At 40.7% G+C, this 20,403-nt stretch overlaps 1 protein-coding gene across 4 annotated transcripts in view; it reads left to right on the forward strand.

Annotated features, from left to right (window-relative positions):
* The window catches only part of GSDME (gasdermin E), a 33,422-nt gene that overhangs the window by 5,660 nt on the left and 7,359 nt on the right, over nt 1-20,403 (forward strand). The window contains exons 1-6 of one of the 4 annotated variants that reach the window (XM_056482709.1): nt 1,546-2,038; nt 3,847-3,957; nt 6,179-6,409; nt 7,530-7,722; nt 15,273-15,444; nt 16,434-16,554. In XM_056482709.1, coding sequence (XP_056338684.1) covers nt 6,199-6,409; nt 7,530-7,722; nt 15,273-15,444; nt 16,434-16,554 — 697 coding nt within the window. In that variant the 5' untranslated portion in view covers nt 1,546-2,038; nt 3,847-3,957; nt 6,179-6,198. Of the gene's footprint in view, nt 1-1,545; nt 2,039-2,111; nt 2,356-3,846; nt 3,958-5,686; nt 5,918-6,178; nt 6,410-7,529; nt 7,723-15,272; nt 15,445-16,433; nt 16,555-20,403 lie in introns of those variants that run through there. The other 3 variants (XM_056482708.1, XM_056482707.1, XM_056482710.1) reach the window with 3 other exon arrangements.

Consider the following 20,403-nt stretch of genomic DNA (forward strand, 5'->3'; position numbering starts at 1 on the left):
ACATCTTGTGGTGGCATGGACAGTGATGTTTTTTTTTAATGTCATACCTGAGGAATTTCACACAGCCATTCTCACATTTAGTGATAAAACTACTTTTCTGGGTATTTTTTCCTTTTCAGATTACTATCTTCTGTGCTTATTACTCACTTATTATGTGCATTATTCATTTTTTAAGTTGTGGCTGTGAAGTTACTTGCCTCACTTCACTTATTTAAGATGTAGCCTGTCCCATACCAAGAGCAGTTTGTTCCAGAGGCAGAAGTTTCTGGTTTTTTTCTCTCTGCTCTTTCTGCAAGATGATCTTCTCATGCAAGAGCAATGCAGAAGGATCTTCTAAGGCAGCAGTGATGCACTTCATGCTTCAGCTCAGGAGATGGAGTCTGTGGCTGACAGACCACACTGAGATTTGTGTATTTCTTTGATACGACATTCTCCCTGCTGGCATCCCAGCATGGAAGGCATTTGAAAATTACCCTACTTTAGCTGGTGCCATTCAGATGGATAAAAGATTTTTGTTAAAGACTTTTTCTTAAAAACATGGAAATATTCCTGGTGTGGGTACTCTCCATTTGGTGTGCATGCAACTGCTGGTAGTGTCCTTAAAATTACCAGAAAGTTTCACTGATGTTATTTAAGTCCTCCCTCCCCAGTGGATATTTCCATAGCAAAGTGGTTCAGTGCAACTTCCTCCCTTGATTTCTCAAAATATGCTTTAGCAGACTCTTGCATATGAAACGAATCACACATTGCCACTCCCTGGAAAAACACCTGATAGCTTATGAAACATGTGCTATTACTAGCCAGATTAATACTGGAGCTAACAATTCTGTTCAGTGATGATCCTGAAAAGAGATCTCCTGAGGATGTGTGGTTACTTTTTCTAAGGCAGGGGTTCTAAGAATGGAGCTTTATAAATTTCATTACTTCATAAAAATTAAACCATCACAAGTAAAGGTACTTATTTCCATTCTGGCTATCTGTTCAAATTTCTGTAAGCAGGTACAACCCCAGAAGGGAGATGTGTTTTAAAACAGAATCAATAAGGATGTCACACGGGGAAATCAGAAAGGGGCGATGGACCCCCCCCAGTAGTGCTGCCCCCTTGTGTACAGAGCCCGGTACTGCAGCCTCCCGCCCCGGGCGGGACATTTGGATACTGCACCAGATAAATTAAATGGATCTACTTCAGCTATGTGCATTTACTGATACCTTTCACCCTGAACTGCTCATTTAAAGACATTAAGCTTTCGCCTTCCCTTTGTTCTGAAGTCAGGGTGTTAGCCCATTAAGATCTGGTGATGTGACATTTGTGACTTCGCCCCCAGCCTCAAATGCTCTCTGTTCAAACCACAAGGGAAGTACCCAGCCTGTAGCATGGCTCACTTGAAAAAGATTTACTTAATATTTATTATCGTGGAAAAACTACTATTTGTGTTTCTGCAGACTCATCTGTTTCTCACTGGATCACTCCTTTGGCATCATAAACCACCAAGTTTTTCACTGTGGTGTTTTCAGACGAGATACTGTGACGGCGCTCAGTATTTGACACTGTGGTTCACGAGCCTGCCCCAAGCTCCACTGACCACACTTCTCATTTTCCACAGCGCTGCTTTCAAGGCGCCAGGGCTGGGACCCTGACTTGGGAGCTCCCGCTCTGTCCAGGGCGGCTGCACAAGGCCCGTAGTGCCAAGCCAGAGTTGCAGACTCAGCCAAAATCGTGGCAGGGCTGCTGCTCCCAGACTTTGCACTGGCTCCGCGCACTTCTGACCTCGGCGACCCGAGCCGGGCTTGAAGGGTGTCACAAATATGTCCTTATCACTCGTGACAGAACACCGCTGTCACGCAATTACCTGGAGGCAAAGACAGCTGCCAGTGTTATGGGCCAGGCTGCAGCCATACAGAACTGTCCCATCACAGTGGGAATTCTCCAGCAGCTGACTCACAGCGCTGCCCCACACGGAGACAGTGTGCCGGGCCACCGCCCCACGCAGAGAGAGGGACGCTTGCAGCCCTTGGCTCCAGCCCTCACGGCAGCACGGTCAGCGCCCGAGGGAGCTGGGGCAGCCGGGTGGGATGGCGAGGGAGGCAGAAGCCGCCCGAGGGCTCCCCCCGCCCGCTGCCCTGCGCTGGGCGGCGGCTCCGCGCCTCAACATGGCGGAGTCGCCTCAGGCGCGGCTCCCGCCCGCCGCACGGCCCGGGCACCCGGGCGGGGCCTGCGCTGCCCCCGCCGGCACGGAGCCCCCGCCGCCGCGGGAGCTGCTCGCCGAGCGAGCCTGGGCGCGGCGGGCTCGGCACGCCCCGCGGGCGGAGTGCGCCGCATCCCCGGCGGCGGCGGCGGGGAGCGCCGGGAATGCCGTGAGTACGGGAGCGAGCCCGGGCGGCGGTGCGGTGCGGCCAGGCCGTGCCCGCCTCTCCCGGCCGCTGCCCCTCCGCCCTGCCGCGGGGAACGAGCACCGCCTGAGCGGGATGGCGCAGTGCCCTGCGCTGCTGTGGGCGGCGGCACGGCGGGGCGATGCTCCCGGAGGGGCGGGCGGACCGCGGGGCCTGCCCGCAGGACGGCGCCCGCGGCCGGGGAAAGGCGCCGCGGCTCTCGGGGTGCCCGAGGCTGCGGCACCGCGCTGTGGAGGCACGTGCTGCAGAGTCCTGGAGGAACGAGCAGAGGGCTCCGCCTGGGGCTGAAATCCTTCGGATGTGTGGTTGGGGACCACGTGCGTTTAAGCACTGTAGTGCATTGTGAGGGCAGCCCTGCTAGGCTTTGTATGTTAGCTCTTATGCGTACACTTTTGTTTCTTTTTTTCCTTTTGAATTTTACTTATTTAGAAAGGAGGTGAAAGTAACTCGAGTGTTTTTAAATAAAACATGTAAGTTTAACATTTAAGTTTATGTCGTCACTTCCATGCTCCAGTTCCCTTCGGATACAGACTCCTATTCCTTTAGGATTCCAAGGCCATCACCACTCCTACACCGTGGTTAATGCCTAACAGCTCTTCCAGCGCTGAGGCTCCTCTTTGGCCTCCAGGCGTTGTGTTTTCCTACAACTTGGACTGGAGGAAAGAATGTGCTGGCATTTGGCAATCCGGTTGTTCCCGTGCTACCAAATTCCCTGTGTAGTCTGCCCAGTGTGCTGTCTAATCTTACCTAAATGCAGGAAAAAAGAATTTTTAAAAGTGTATTTTATGTGAAAGATACAGAGTGTAAGAAATACCAGAGAGCTGTTTGGTTTCTTTTGTACTAACGGGGACAAACCCTGGTTGCTTGTAAAGTGTTGCTTTGCTTTTCATTTCCCACTATACTGAGTTAGAGAGTGACAAAGCAGAGAAGTAGGGTGAGATTTGTTTGTGTAGGTAAACAGTGAAATTGATTCCATTATCTTCATTCGATCTCATCCTTGCCATCAAATAATCCTCCTGTAGCCCGGGTTTAGGCTAATTTTTAGATTTTTTGGTAGGCAAGGAAGGTACTTCTTCCTTTCCTGCTTTCATGCCTAGCTATCAATCTGCAAGAGTGCATTCACTCAGACAGGCATTTCCTACCAGCTTGATGCCTTCCCTTTTATTTCTGTCAAACCAAGCACAGCTGTATTAAAATTTACAGAGGAAGAATCTCCCAAGATAGAGTTTTCTTGACGCTGGATCTGTAACTACTCCATGTCCATTTTGTCAAGATGCTGTTGAGCCTTGTGGCTGTATTGAATTCCCTGATGTTGGCTAGGGGCATAATTGCTTGTGTCTTTGTTCTGGGAAATAGTGAAGCAAGGTATTTGGGGGTATTTTAAAATCTGTGTTAAAGGTGCTGTATTCAAAGAGAAATAAATAGGAATTTCCATAGAATATTCTTGATTTGCAGGTACACCTACACCAGCAAAATATGTTCCCTGCAAAGACAATACCAGCACAGCAAAGTGTGGGAGACATTGCCATCATTTGAGGCTGAAAACTGCCCCATCTCTCCTGCCTGGTGAGTCTTGTTAGTCCTCAGAAGCACTCTGTCCTCTTCCCTGGATATTCCTTTGGCTAGTCAAGAGTGGTAATGGGGAATGAAGGCAAAACACTGTGAATTGGAAGTTTTACAGACTGATGCAGTGGTTCCTCTCATGAGATTTAGTGAGTTTGTAAGAATGTCAAATATTGGGATCTGGTTTTGCAGAGGTTTTTTTATGATAAACTCAGAGATTGGTGGGCTTTTTTTTTTTTTCAGAGTCTATGCCTATGTGAATTGGCTATGCAGCAAGGGTATTAGGGTGAGTGAGCAGTCATGTAAAGTACAGAAATGTTTGAAGAAGGTTATGCTGAGCAAATGCAGGCAGAGAGAATTTTCTTGATGGCACCCTATATAACAAATCAGTCATCTGGATGTTTGCAAAATTCAGACTCCTGCAAAAAAAGTTCTGTGCATAAATGGAACGAGTTTTGGTTTGAAGTTTTATTTGTTGGGTTTTTTTTTTTCCTTTATGCTGCAGTGAATCTACATTGCTTTATTCTGTTAAAAGTGTTCTCACTGAGATTAAAACCAGGGAAATTAAGGAGGAGACATATAAGAGTGCAAAAAATCAGTCTTTAATTCAGTTCAGGAAAAGGTCAGAGACCAAGAAAGTCAGTGGAAATATTCCCAGTGCCCTCAGCTGAGGTGGTGCTGCAGGGTTTGCTGCAGCTGCAGTTACTGTGAAAGCCCCAGAAGACTCTTCAGTAAAATGTTATGCAGCTTAGACATTGCTCAAATCATTTTGATGCAGGTGTTGTTGGAAAACACCCTTCATTTGTTATGCAGACTAGGCCATAGAGGATTCATGAGAAGGTGAATACCTCATCATGAATTGGTAAATACTGTGTGGAATATCTGAAATGGGATTTGGGAAAAGCATAAGAGTAAGTTTACATCTGCAAAAGGGCTTTTTTTCCCCTAATACTAAAATACAGAGCCTGTGGTCCAAGCACTGATAGTCTTGTATTCAGGTTTCCATATTCTGTCAATAATCCTGAGTACTCACTACAATATCAGTTTTTGTTTGAAATGTGTTTTATCTTATTCTGGCCAGTGTTTGTAAATGACAAATCTAAGACTATGTGGAGAAAGGCAGGTAATTAATCATGAAAGTGTGGATACCCAACTGAGACTTAGTTGAGCTTTCCAGTTCAGCTGGGAGACTTAAAGGGAGCTGTTGGCTTAAAAAAAAAAGCAAAAAAAAAAAAAAACCAACTGATTTAATTCTGGAGATATCATTAGCTTAGATAACGCAGAGTTGAAAAAATAGAAAGATTAGATTTTTTTAAAAAGATCAAACATTAATTTATTAGAACTATATATTTAGCATCTGTGCTAAATTTTACCATTTCTTCTGTGTCTTTAGCCAGTCTCCCTTACTGGAAAATATTTCTTGTAAATACAGTAGAATGTGTTCCTAGGGATAAGGAAAACCTTACATTATGAGAGATGCTGGCAATTTTTAATTAAAATCATGGTAAGGCAACATTAAGATAATGTATATAGTTGTGTAGGGGATATGAATAACAGTTGCAAATAATGTATGTTCAATTTAGCTGTAGTTATGCAAATGAAAAATAGAAAATTGGAAAACACTAAGGGCAAAAAAGAGTTCATTAAAAAAAAATTAATTGGAACTTTCCAGGGGTGTAGTTCAGAAACAAAATTTAGTAACAAAGATGCCAGCTTACGTATTTGGTACTTTTTATAGAACAGTTGTTATTATCCCTCCATGTGTTTACTCCCTGTTAAAAAGATCAAGATAATTTGTGTGAGTAATACCTAATTGCCTTATGTGGAGTAAGTTTTATGTTAGGTAATAAAAGAAGGATCCCATGGGGAGGCAGAAATCCTCTGCCATTGCCCCAGTGCTCTCCTCATTGCAGCTGGTCTCTACAGGGTGCTCATTAGTAGATACTTCTTTATAGAATTTCAGGTAAGTTGTGGAGGTTTTTCCTCCCTAACAGATTAATAACCTGTGAATGTTCCTCTTAATCAGAATTCTTTTATTAGTTACTGAGAAAACTTATACTGGGACAAGTGATTTGAACTCCTTCCCAGCTCAGAGTGAAGAAGATTGTTGAAAACACTACAGTGTTCCTTCGTTAATAGGAATTCTGAAGAACTTCTTAAAAGGACAATGTAAATATTTTTACTTTCCAGTTGTAGTTGTTTGAAAACAGATGTGTTCTTTCAGGCTTTAACTGATTCCCCACAATGTTTGCAAAAGCAACGAAGAATTTTGTGAGAGAAACTGACAGTGGAGGTGACCTGATCCCTGTCTCCCAGTTGAATGCCTCAGACAAGCTGCAGCTTTTGAGCTTAGTTACGAAGAGGAGGAAATTCTGGTGCTGGCAGAAGCCCAAGTATCATTTCTTGACAGTCACCCTGAGTGATGTGCTTACTGAAGACAAACCAATAAAACCAGGTAAAGCCATACTCAGGCAGCACTATTAGTGCAGATAAAAACAGTACAGTCCCTAATCTGTTTTGTTATTCTCAATTATGTTATTAGAGGGCTCCTTTCAGAGGAATGCTCTGAAGGAATCCTCCATCCATGGGACTCTGATGAATGGATCTTTTCCTTGCTTGACCATTTATGTAACTAAAACTGGTAGTAATGAATGTTGGTTAGAAAAAGAAAGTTTTACCTGGGTAGAATATTGAATTGAGTGCTGAAGGTTGTCAGGCTGTACAGTCCTACTGTTCAATAACAATGCTGTCTGCAGCCACAGGAATATCTCTACAATATTATAGGAGGTCATATGTGATAGTAGTGTGAAACTATACTGTGCTTCAGATCAAAAGCAGTGAATAAACAGTGTCTTGTTGATGTTAGGAGCCCAGGGAATGCTTCCAGGCCAGGCCAAGTAAGTTTTACCACCTATTCTGTTTATCTTGCACAGACTGTTAAAAAAAGTTGACCCTTGTACTTTTTTCTTCATTCAACTACAGCAGTCCCACACATGTTTTAAGGTTAATGAGATGGAATCCCGTATTTCTGGACATGTCATAATTCCATACAGGAACGTCCCTAACCTAAGATATTAATTGTAGCTGGCTTGGAAAATTAGCTGATTCTGAGTCAGTTCTCTGGTATTTAGGTAGATAAAATTCAGAGTTGTTTTAAACCAGTTAGATTTTCCCATTGGTTTTCAGCTTTGAGATAGCCCTGTGATGAGAGATGTCGAAATAATGCCAAAATGCTTGTGTTTCTGTACAAGCAGGTCTGCTTTGTAGTTTTCTTTGTAGCTGAAATATCTTTCAATCATTCTTTATAAATATTTCATAGTGTCTGAGTTCAGCACTTCAGTCACCTTATGTTTTCCTAAAATGGCAAAATACAAAAGACAGTAGAGCAGAGCTGATCAAAACATGAAGAGAGCAGATGCAAGAGTTGTAGAGATGTAAATTTTGTTATTTACCTCTTCATACTGTTCCTTGCCTTCACTAACTTGTCCTATTTTCTCTGAGTATCTGTTTCCCTAATCACTTAAGGACGGTTTCAGCACCTCTCTTCACAGAAATTACCATTTTTGCTTTCCTAGTGATTGTGGAGTCTGACTTTGCAAAATATATGGGGAAGTTTGAAGATTTTGTTCAAGGAAGTATTGAAACATCATTTTTGAAGATCAGCCTGGGAACCGGAGGGAAGGGTTACGTGGAAAACCAGTCCTCATTTGGAAACCTGAGGAAGCAGGAGATTGACTTGCAGCAGCTTATGAAAGATGTAAAGGACAGGTATGTTTCTAGTGTGGGTGTTATAGTGGCCAGGAGAGATTACTGAGCTGGAAAGACTTGGGCCAGCTGCAATCACCAACCAATTGATTTTGTTGTTGTTGTTGTTGAAACTGTGTTGTCAGTTTGAAAATATTTTTTGTAAGTTTTCATATTCATGATAAATCATATATACAAAAATTAAAATTTTCCATATTTTGAAATCTTATTGAACAGACTTTTCTATTTTTTATTGTAAAAAATCTCTCTGTAATTTCATCTTATGTTTTTGCATGAATTACCACCTGGGACAGGAGCCAAATCCTCCCATCTTTGGGGGACTGTACTGAGGTAACAATCTGGAAAAAAAAAAGAATTAGTTCTCTGTGTTACTGGGACATTGAATATGGAAATTGAATTCAGAACTGCAAATATTCCTGTAAGCAGGCTTTGTAATTTCGTGTGTTTGAGTGACCATGCTAGAAAATGGGATTATTTGCAGTTAAAGGAATAGCAAAGGTGAGTAAGCATAGTCAAGGCATATTCTAACTAGCTGAACAAAATAAAGATCTGTTGCTTCTTGATATACAGTGTATTAACTGAGGAGAACCATATTCTTTATTTTACAAGATATGCAACACTTCCTCACTTCCTTTCCTACTCTGAAATGGGATCTATTTAATGTTGCAATGAGAGTGTCATGGACCAAAGCCTACTTGGCACCCAGCTGAGAAGTCAGGAGTCTACTTTCTATTGCAGGTCCTGACCCATGGGAGATGAGGGTGCTTCATTTGTCACAGCATTCTACTCTAGATCTGTAGCAAGGGCTGTAATGAATTTAAATAGCATTTGCTGATGCTCTGGAGATAAAGATGATAGGTTTTTGCTATCAGTGCAGAAGTTGTCAGAAGCAATGTAAATTTGCTTTAGATACAGTGATGTTCTAGAAATAATCAATTCTCCATTTTCATGGGAACAAATGGCTGGTGTTCTTTTTATTGTGAGCATTGACAAGTCAACAAATTTATTCTAATAAGGCACCTTGCTCTCTTTGTACTAACTGCCTTATTAAAGGCAAAAATACTGGGCTAAATGTGTGCACCAAGCCTGTAAAATTAATCTACATCTAGCATCAGGAAAATAGTGTCAGTCAAGATTTACAGTCTTGTTTCTAGCACTAGATAGAGTCCTATGGAGAGACAAACTAGAGTAACTTTGATTTAGGATCAGTAAGCTTTTACTTGATTTTGTCTGTTCACAAAAAGAATTCTCCCACAGCAAATCAGCACATCTTGGAATACAATCCTTTATGTGACTAAATACTCAGAAATATGTTACCGTCTTTTGAGTGTTGAAAATCAGTAGCTCTACACTGATCTATGTGTAACTGAAGTTGATGTGTGTGCCACTTTATGCAAGGCACTAGGTCTTAGTTCATAAAAAAGATGCTCATAGCTTATTAAAGCATATGATACACAATATATAATTGAAATCAAGTCAGTCTGCCTTCTGCCAGGTCACTGAAAATGATGAGGATAGCAGAATTTTAATTTTTTTTCCTCCAGTGTAGTGCAGGGGCTCACTGGAAATTGTTGGCAATGCCTTACAGATGAAATTTTACTTACTTGTTCATAAATATTCTATGATTTATGATTGATTGTGTCCGAGCTTCAAGTTTTCATCTCGTTCATGATATTGTGTGGAATTCAGAAGTGCTGATGCCTACAAGTTAGTGATTTTTGGATGCAAAGCATTACAGTATTTATAAGAGAATGTTTACCTGTCAGGCCTTGTGAAATGCGAGGCAGCAAATGTTGATGTCATTTAACATGTGGTGCTTGTGCTTATTTGATCAATCATTGCTTCATTTATTATTTCTACATATATAACCTAATTAAGTTTCATTTTTATAATGTTCTTGTACTAGGCTGATTAAGTCAAAGTTGCAGATTAGTAGCAGTAAACTCTAAAAAGTCAAAGCTGATGTGCCTTTTAAAATACATCATGTGAGTCTTCAGGGTTGAGCAAGCTGAAAGTGCTCAGTGGCAGCAAATCGGTTTCCTGTCACTTCTTAGGTGAACCTTCTGAAGGAGAATCCTCCCAATCTTTTAATTAGATTCCAGGTGCTGCATTGGCTCCTTTTTCTGAAAAAGGGTGACAGCTGAAGGATGTGGGATGAGATGCTTCCTGGTTTGCAGAAGCAGTGACATTGTAAATGCAGAACACACTTATTAACATAATAGCAATACCTAAAATAAAGTTAAATGATAGTTTTAGGTGCACAAACTTGACATATGTCCCTTTACATTATTTTTGATTTTATGTTAAATAGTGCTTGCTAGTTCACAGAGCACTGTAACATAATGATACATACATGATTTGGGACAGAGTCCTGTGCCTTTAGCTCACTTGGATTGCTATAGATTTAAGAATTTATTCCATCTTCTATTTTAAAGCTTTCAGTACTGTCTGCCATAAGGTCCTCTTAGAGAAGTTGATGAAGTATGAGCCACTTTTCAGTGGCGCCCAGAGAGAGCAGAGAGCAGTAGGCACAATCTGAGACACAGGAGGCTCTGTCTGAACATCAGGAAACTCTTTTCTCCTGTGGGGGTTTCTGAGCACAGGTTGCCTGAGGAGGCTGTGGAGTTCCCCACCTTGGGGACATGATCCTAGCAGACTGCTCTAGGTGGCCCTGCTAAAGCAGAAAGGTTAGACCAGATGGCTGTCCAACCTCAACTGTTCTGTCTTCTTCCCTCCAGTAAAAATATTATAATCTCTGTACTTCTTGTATATTAACAAATTTGCTTGCTTGTTTTTACCATTTCACTAAAAGTCATGGAGAGTGATTGAAGGAGAAGTTCTGAGAGGAGAGTGATAGCAGTCAGTTAGTTCACATCAGCTGCAGAAAAAATTGCCTGTCATACTTCCATCATTTGGTGTGAATTATTCCTAACTCTGTGATTAACAAATTAGCAAAAGAGTTGTGGTTTTAACAGCATACTGTGGCATAGTTGAAAGATACTTTTGTACTGCTGCATATTGCATTTTAGTTGAATTAATGAAACTGCATATTATTGTCCATATTGAGACAAAAATAAATATCTATTCTTAATCTGGGTACAGTGGAAATTCAGACCATTTTGTGATGTATTGTTTAAAACTCCTTGAGCATTTATGAGCATTATGAGAGAACCATTCAGTTTTCTACCTAAGCTGCTACGTGAAATAATAGGAAGTCACAAAGTGTTGTGAGACAGGATTGAATAAAAGCAACTGTGTGTGCCTGTGATTTAAAAAATAAGGAGCATGTCAAATAGAAAATAGAGAAACTACCTGTCACTTGAAGTCTGAAAAGTCTCTGGTATTCTTAGGGAAGATGTTCTGTGAAGTATGTGTCAGGTTATTCTGTAGGGAAAATAGTGAAACGCTATCAATAAGCTGACTATTGCAGTTGCTGTGTTCTGTAAGAAGTAGGTCAGAAAGGTTATATTTGAAATGGATTAACAAAAGAAACATGCATCTGTGCTTGGTGGAAAATGGCAGAGTGAGGTCTGGTAGATTTTACTCTCTGACACTTATCTGGAGGTCTCTATTAGAGCAGGAACAAAGCTAGGTGAAGGCTCTCACTTGCAACAAGCAGTATTTGTATGGAAGACATCAGACTTGCACATTATAAATGAAGTGGAGAAGAGGCTGTGAGCATGAGCTGCCTGTGTCTCTGCAGCTGGGAGAGGAATTGTATTGAGGTGACATTGCCTAGTACAGGACTGAAAAAGTGTTTTACTTGTACATAGTTTGGACTAGTTAAATTTGTGCAGACAGGCAGCAGTGCTGATTTCAATGAGAGGAATGGAGAGTAGTCACAGCAATACCCATTCTTGGTATTTGTAAGAAATTGACAAGCACTTTGCTTTGAGAATTTGTGGATGGGTTACTGAGACAGACAGGATTTGATGGAAAAATGGTCCTATGGCCTCTCCTTTGTGGGAAATTAGGTCAAATTCTGTGCCTAAAAGAAAGACCCTCAGTCTCAGCAGTGGTGTTCAGAGCAGGCTTGTGCTCTCTGCTGTACCTGTGAGAGCCTGCTATGTTGCCAGGTGCTGTCTGTTTTTTCTTGTCTTTATTTAGTTTCTGCCTTTCTTCTTTTCTGACTCCTGTCTGCAGCAAATTGCCTTTGTGCCTCTATTGTCTACTGCTTTCCTAATGCAGGAGGAAAAATACTGAATGAAGGTGAAAGAAGCCTTTGCATCATAGGAGAGTAGAAGTGTTTAATCCAGTTAAATGTGGAGTGAGACCAAAACTCAAAGAAATTATTTTATGTACATGTTTGACCTGTAAAGCTCCCAGCATAGTAAATCATTGACCTCAGGAAGGTTGCTTAAGCAGAACAAACAATCAAGCAAAACCCCATAATGTGCATCTTTAAAATAATTTTTATTTTAAAATAAAATATACTCTGTGTGTTGATAATGGGACCTGGCAAACCAACATCTCATTATTTTTCTATAGTGTTACTTTTGAGTGCTTCAGCTCAGCTCCTTGGGGTGGGATGGGTAATGGTAATGTAGTACAAATGGTACAGGGTTGATGGGGGCTCTGGTACAGTACAGAGTGAAAGAGATGGTAAGAGCCATGGTTGTAGAACAGAAGTAAAAGCTCTGAAACATGACCTGTAAAATAAAAAAATGCAATGCAATTCATGTGCTTTGCATGCATGGATTCTCAGGGATTTAACTAGGCCATCTTGTGTTATTCAGATATTTTCTTACATTAACTGTTATGCTGGCAAGTAAGTTCAGTTCTTGCAAAAGTACAGTCATAGACTCAGTGGCTATTGTCCTGCAATACTTGAAGCTCTGATTGTCAAACTTTAACCTTGTTGTGGTTTGCTCTTGATGACTGTTTTCAGTGATAATTTAGATAAGCTGGATACTTGCTTACCTCATGTCATCTCTTCTCTGAGTTGCTGAGGAGAGCAGAATATTTTGCCTTCAACAGGCTGTAATAACTCATGATGTGCCCACATGCAACTCTAGAGTTCTGTTTTATGATAGAAAGCTCAGTGCCAGAAGTCTAGAGGAGAACACTTAACTGTGCTATCCTAGAAGAAAAGGTTTCTGTAGCTGCAGGTTTGAAAGCTCTGAATTTGGAGCTCACTAAACTTACTGGGCAGAGGAGAACATTTCTCTGGGCTAACAATGGGACACATCCCACTGAAGTAATTTGAACCTTGGGGCTGTGGCAGTGGCTGTCTCAGGCACACACATTCAGCTCTGTGCTGATCCCAGGTCACCTCTGGGCCCTGCCTGGGGAGTGCTGCTGCAGCAGGTGGCTCCGTGTCCTTGTGTGTCACTGTCACTCCATAGCCCTCAATGCTGCAGCAGCTCCTCCAGCCTTGCCTCCAGGATTTGTTCACCATCCCTCTCTGCAAGTTAAGGACATCTTCTGCTCTGCCACTCTGCTGCTACTGCTGCATCTGGACCTCAAAGCCAGGAGGTGACAGGGTCTGAGCCAGTCCTGCCTCAGGCAGAATGCTGCAGAAGCAGATGGAAGAAAAAGTCTCTTGAATTATTTGGGTAATTCATTTGCATAGGGTTAGGTCATGTTTTGTATGCTTCTTCAATTAACACTTACTCAGAAATAGCAAATCTTTATTTAATAGGTATTTTTCTACCTTTGATTGTTTGAGGGTTTTTTTCCTCTAAATTTTGGAGATAATCAGCAAGTTTGTCATCTTCTTAAACAGTCAAAAAATACACATGAAAGCAAATGACAAACTGCTTTTGTCTGCTTCACTGTATTTTTTTTTTTTTGCCAGTGGCTCCCTAGGTCAAATGTTAAAACTGCAAGTTCTTAGTGCATTAATTTCTGTTTTCAAGACACTTAGAGCACACCACTTTAGAAACATAAATAATTATTGTGGAGTATATGATAGGTTGGATGGACTGTAACTAATGACTCTGGTTTGGCAGACACTTCTAAGAACAGTGATGTTTGTGGTTCCTTGACATTTCTTCAGTTTTTACTTAATCCAGAGGTTTATTGCATTCCAAGCATAAAGCATGACTTTGCACCAAAGGAAAAAATGTTATATTAATAATCTCAGGAATGTTTGGGGGTGCTTTTCTAGTGGCTGCTGCATTGCTTCAGAGGTATTTTCTTTCCCTTGTCTAAACAATCAACTTTAAGGTTTTCAGACAGTTCATTCCAACTGATTGAACTTTCATATAAGCATGTAACTCTCCAAAGATCAAAAATTGCCTGAGGATATTTTTAATTCAATAAAAACCTCAGCTGACTTCAGACTTACACAGGCTGCATAAATTCAAAACTTCAGAATCTAATAAATCTAAAACTTTTTAATTAAAAGTGGAGTTATCTTGATTTAAATGAATTGGAGTCAGACATGTCTTTCTGTCACATTTTTGGGAATTTGCCATTTAGCTCCATGAATAGCCATTTATGCCAAAAGGGAGGAGAAAAACGGAATAATTTGAGTCAGGTATAGTAATCCCTTAATATTCCAACAGTTTTACTAGATTACCTGTTCATAAAAAAATACATCTCACCTGAGGACCTCCAATTAATATTTTGCAAAAGTATAATATAATTGACACATTTTAATCAACTAAATAAAATTAAGAAGTTGCTTTAACCTTTACCAGAAAGTCTGTTAACACCCCAAAAGGTAGTGATTTTGTAACATTTTCTTAGAAAATATAAATCTCTTGTATTGTTTTTGGAGTTCAGTCTTCTGCTTATTCTAAGAAGAATTTAATGGTAGAATTATTTCCAGTGGCATTTTAAACAGATGCTGAATTATTCTGTGGAGTAGGGTGGTTTATTAAGTTGGTTCCTAGGCTAGAGTTTTGAGCTCCCTCCCACAGTTTTTTTTTGTTTTTTTTTTGACTGTGACAGTCACCAATTTTAAATTTTGAGTCTATACCAATGAATACCACAGGACTTTGAAGCAGGTGGGGTTTTTTTTCAGTAATCCCCAGTCTCAAAATCAATGAAATCTGTGTTTTCTCATTCAGCCCTTTGATATACTTGGTCAGTGGTGGTCCCACTCAGCCTGTTGGGGGTTTAAGTGAGCACTGAAATAGATCCATAGCAAACAGCAAGGGTTGGCACTGAGGCATTGCTGTCTTTGTGTCCCCCAGCCAGCACCTCCTGCCATGGCCATGGGAATGTCAGTGTGAGCTCACAGTAGGAGAGGATTCAGTCCAGTGTCCAAGAGCCCAACTGGTTGGTTTTGTATTACCCAGGAAGCTTAAAGTTGCCTTTAGTTCCCTCTTGCTTTTTTTCTTTGCTTAGAAATAATCCAGACAACATCCATTTCTGCTCAGAGTAGGGAATCAAGAATTCAATATGTATGTGAGGACTTACTGTGGAAATCAGATATTTACTGCTGCCAAATAACAAAAGAGGGCATCATCATTTTAAGGAGGCTGCTCATACAGAAACCATTTTCATTTTTACAATAAAAGCTTATTTGAGCAATTAAGAAAATGTGGTTGGTTTTGGTTTTTTTCACAATTATAGTATTGTTAATGGTGTATTTTCTTTTTCAGAACAATAGATCTAAAGAGTAGTTTACTTCAGCAAGTTATAGAAAGAAAACGTGAGGTGCTGTGCATCTTGAGAGAAAAGATAATCACAACTCAGAGGTGTACAATATCTGAACATATCCAGACAGAAGAAAAAGTCAGTGGTGTGGTGGGATGCACTGCAAAAACAATAAAGGTAAAAGTTAATAAAAATCTTCAAGGAATAGAACATTTGCATTATCTGGGAAACAGTGATTTCTCCAAATGGGCTTTGGAGTATTTTTTGTGATTTCTTAATGTGCTGAACAAACTGCAGTGTTTTGGTGTGAAGATTCTGTATGGGTAAATGTTTTTTCCATTGCCTTTCTGGCAAAAAATGTTGTATTTTTGTATGAGCCTGGAATATAGTTTCCATCAATACTATCAAATTGTGATTCTGTTTCTCTGTAGTTTCCTGCCTACAGCAGAACATGAAACAAACCTAAAACAATTAATTGCAAGTTGAATAGCAAAATGCATTGCTGAATCAAGTTTATGTGAAAAGCCAAGTAATCATTCATCACAAATGGTTGCAGTGTCTACTGACTTTTCATATTTATTGGGTATCTTTGTTTTTGATCATGGGAGTAGAGATTAACTGCATTATGAGGCTATCTGAAAAATTGCCTCTGAATTGGGAAGGAATTATCAAAGTCAAAACATGATTATTTATTGCAAATTTAATTTTATTTTTTTAAAGCTGGAGGTTACTCACTTCTGTGTACAGTGTGTCCCCAGTTGCAGGAATCCAGGAATTGCAGTATAAGAGCCTTCTTTGTAAGTGCTGCCTTTCTGGTACCAGCCTCCAGCTGGGCTAAAGAAATGTCACAGTAGAACTGGGCAAGGCAGACACTGAAGTGAGTGACCATTTCCTAGTGACATGGGGCTTCATGTGTGGCAAAAACTGTGCCTGCAGTTCAACTTTGTGCTGGGACAGGGTAGCTAAGAGTGTGAGAGATGCTCTTGACATTGTATTTCTACCTCACTCTTCATGTAGTTCCTGTCTTAGGTGCCAGATGTAGCATGTGCTTTGATAAGACATCATGGAGAATAAAGTGTATTCTCCCTCTCTTTTTTCACCTTCATTGTATGTTTAAGCTGTACAGTAGCTGAATGGGGTACATTGTGAATAAATCTGTGTTGTAGGTTTCAGTAAGTGAAGATGGAAGTCTGGTGAAGGATTCTAGCGTGATCCTTGAAATTCCTCCTGCAACCACTATTGCCTACGGTGTAATTGAGCTGTTTATAAAGCAGAATGGCCAGTTTGGTAAGTGAAAAGCTCAGTTTTTGTGACACACAGTTCAGCTGTGGACAAAGCTGTTTGTCAGACAATGATTTTTATGTTTCCCTGTGCGTGAAGGTGATCATGTTGTATAGCGTCCTTTGCCTTGATAGTTATTTGTGCTAGAAATGTTGATTTAGTAATTTAAAAACTGATTTAGTAATGCTTTTTCACTTGCTTGAATGCACTGTAAACTCAGAATGACTTAGGTCTCAGGGAACCACAAGAGATCACATAGCTCAAGCCTCTGCTCAAGGCAGGGCCAACTTTTGAACTTCAGTCAAAGTTCAGAGTTAGATCAGATTGTTCATGTCCTTATCTATTATAAAGTTTTGATTTATCTCTGGAGACAGGGATTCCATCACTCCTCTGGCCTGTTGCCATATTAGACCACTGTGGTGGTAAACTTTTTTTTTCCTTAGTATCTGCTGTTTGCCAGCTTGCTCCAGTCTGTGAATGTGGGGCTTGTACACAGGTGTCCAAAACTGCAAAACGGAGACCTCTTTCCCAAATTGAAAATTCAGTTCCATCAGTCCACTGACAAGCTACAGTCTTGTCAGTACAGCCCAGTGTGCAGCAAACTTCAATAACAGCAAGGGCATGCTACTGATCCTCTTGGATTTGTTGTCCAGGTCTTCTTCTGCAATTTTGCTTCCAGCCAGCTGGCCCTTGGCCTGGGCTATTCCCTTCACCTGCTGCAGAGAGTGACCTGAATGTAAATCAATTGTCAACCAGGAATGTTTAGACAACAGTCTTGTTAAGAACAGAATCATACATACAGGCCTGGAATTTAAACTTTTCTGGCTTTTACAGTTTCACTTAAAGATTGCCCTCAGTGTGGTTGCAGAAATGCCCTTGTCATGTTTTCTGGTCATGCTTTACTTATGTCAGGTTGAATATTTTTCAGATTAGAAAAAATGTTGAAATTGGCTTTGGGGGTAGTTGTATCTCTGCTCTGCACAATCATTTGGGTTTTTCTTTCTTGTCTATCCTCACTTAAACTCACAGACCTAAAGGAGGTTTCAGGGGATGTTATGCAAGGAGGAATAAAATCAGATAGTAGAGCTGAAGTTGGAAAGGACTGATGTGGAAAGAAACAGGAGGTACATTGAAGAAATAATTGGAATACAGTTGAGATTTGAATCCAGGGATTAACTCTCCATCATACTTCTGATACTAAGGAAGTCTGTAAGCTCAGGAATAGAAGTAAATATTATGTAACCTGAAAAAAGTTTCTGAAAAGTGGAATTACGCTGATGTAGACTGAGCACAGAAGTAATAGCAGAGGATGTCGACGTCATGGTTATAATAGAAATGTAATTCAGAGTAATGAGGTGCAATTAAGGCTGTCTGACTCCATAGGTATATAGCTGATAGCCTACATAGATGATTTCTACATGAAATTGTGATGTCCTGCTAGCTAAGAATAGATGGGTCTTGTTAATGATCTGTATTTCTCTGCTCTTTTCCCCTTATTTTTCTGCTCTTTTTTTTCATATTTAGTATTAACATCTTTAAAGCCTCAAAACCAGCTCAGTTTGTTTCATGTTTTATCTTAACCTATGTCCTGCCTCTTCTTTTTTTTAAATTTGTGCTATTTTCCCTTGCCCTGAGTGTCATTGACAAGCTAAAGGGGAGGAACAGACAACAAAATTAGGGCTTTGCCAGGGAGAATAGCCTAAACTTCAACTTGTTAATGTCTGAGCAGCAGGGATCAGTGTCTGTTTATGGAAAATAGAAATAGCCTTTGAAGTTAAATCTTAACTAATGTGGTCCTTTCTCGTGAGACTGAAAGTGACCAGTAGCAGGTATAACCTAGTGGGATTCTTTTCACAGATAATTATAGAGTAAGATGCATGTTAGCTTTTTATTGTTTCTCTTTCTTTGCCACTGCGAGTACCCAAGTTATTATGTTAGGAAGAGTAGTATATGAATTTTCATTTCACTGTTCTGACTGATGTGACTATACATATTTGAGTATTTTTATAAATAAACTTTTAAAGAGGAAGAAGGATCTAATCCTTTTCTGATCCATTTACCATTGTGCTTTCCTGTAATAATTCTCTTTGATTTCTACAGGCTGATTTTCCATGTTCTTCATGTAAAAGCTGTTTCTGCTTAAGGCTTTGCAGTTTTGGGTCTCTAAAGTAGGGCTGAAATGTCTCTTGTTTGTGCTTTACAAAGCAGGATATAAAAGCACCTGGCTGATTTGTTTTGTTCTGTTCATTGCTATATGTGTGTGGTTTGCTTTTTCTTAAATGTTTGTAAATTAAACAGTCCCAATATATTCACTTTTACACATAAAGGAGTCTCTTTGATTGTTTTCGTTGATCATCTCAGGTTTTCTTGAATTTCTGTTAACATTTCTGAGTAACTAACAAGCTCTAACTGCACTGTTGGAGGCTTGTCATCGATGGACATAGTAGAATTCAATACAGAATTAATTAACAGTCCTCTTAACACAGAATTTGGAGTTTTTTCCTGTGAGTTGAGTCCTATTAGAAGATTCAACAGCATCATCTGAAAATTTGGTTTCCCTTATTAGCATCATTTTGCCTCAGGAGGGGAGGCAGTTTATTAGCACAGTCTTCCTCCCTGGGGTTCATGTGAAAGCCTTGTTATTTTCAATGACAATAACTTGAGTGAGGTGGCTTTGTGGTGCCTCATCTGCTGTCCAGAGTCTTGTTGCATTGGGAAGTTCTTAGCTTATGTTAATCGCTTTCTGCTCCTCTGTAGCTCCTTCTTCTCTGTGAAGGGTTATGCAAGCATAAAGGTTTGTCTTTCTTTCTCTGTGGCAGGAATTTCTTTGTCTGCTTTCCCTTTGAAAAAGCTTTTTGCTGATGGAGTGCACTCCATGCTTTCTCATCTGCTTTGAATGTCCTTAATTTAGTGAGACAGACTCTTACAACTGCAGAAAGGTTATATTTAGGTTTTGTGCCTGCTACATGTGAGTGCTTGATTAGTTACATTTTTTTCCCTTTCCTGTCAGGTATTACTTCAAAATTGAGTTTCTTTTGCTAGCCTGCCTGTGCTCCCCTCAGACCGGCTGCAGAGTGCCATGGGTACACATTCAAATCTTACATTTGAGCCAATAAAAGATGATCAGAATATGCATAGGGCTTTGACTGTATTCTGCATCTTTAAGGCACAGTGTTGGACACATGAGCACAGAAGTGATACCCTAGATTTGTCAGCATAACTCTTCTGAAGGCTCCCTGTACCTTCCAGGAACCTTTAACTTCATCAGGCTGGGGGCACTGGGATGGCAGGACAAGGACATCCTGTTTGGGTGAGCTTGGCCAGTGTTGTCATGAACAGGAGGCAGAAAGGGTAATTCAGCCAGGGCATGTTATTTCCTCTGTGAAGTTACTGAAGAGAGACAGTTATTGCTGAATGATTCTCTTAGGAAACATCCCTGGGTGATGTCCTTTAGAGACTCTCAGAAGTCTCCTGTTGTCCATTTACCTGGAGGACTTGAGGATGGACCTGTGGCTTGGCTGAGAAAGAGGAGTCTGTCAGTGCCATGGCTAACAGGAGCTCTGTAAAGGACCTTCAAGAGTTCTTACAAATCTTAGAGAGTACTTTCATGTGTCTCCTTCATAAGTGGATTCCATTGCCTGCATTACAGCATGTCTCTTAGTGGGTAGAAAATGTACAGACTGGGGAGTGAGAGACTGAAGAGCAGTGCCACAGAAAGGGACCTGGGAGGTGAACATGAGTCAGCAGTGCCCTGGCAGCCAGGAGGGCCAAACCTGTCCTGGGGGCATCAGGGACAGCATCACAGCTGGGCAAGGGAGGGGATTGTCCTGCTCTGCTCTGAGCTGGGGCAGCCTC

This window comes from Oenanthe melanoleuca, chromosome 2, assembly GCF_029582105.1.
Source record: "Oenanthe melanoleuca isolate GR-GAL-2019-014 chromosome 2, OMel1.0, whole genome shotgun sequence".
Lineage (NCBI taxonomy): Eukaryota > Metazoa > Chordata > Aves > Passeriformes > Muscicapidae > Oenanthe > Oenanthe melanoleuca.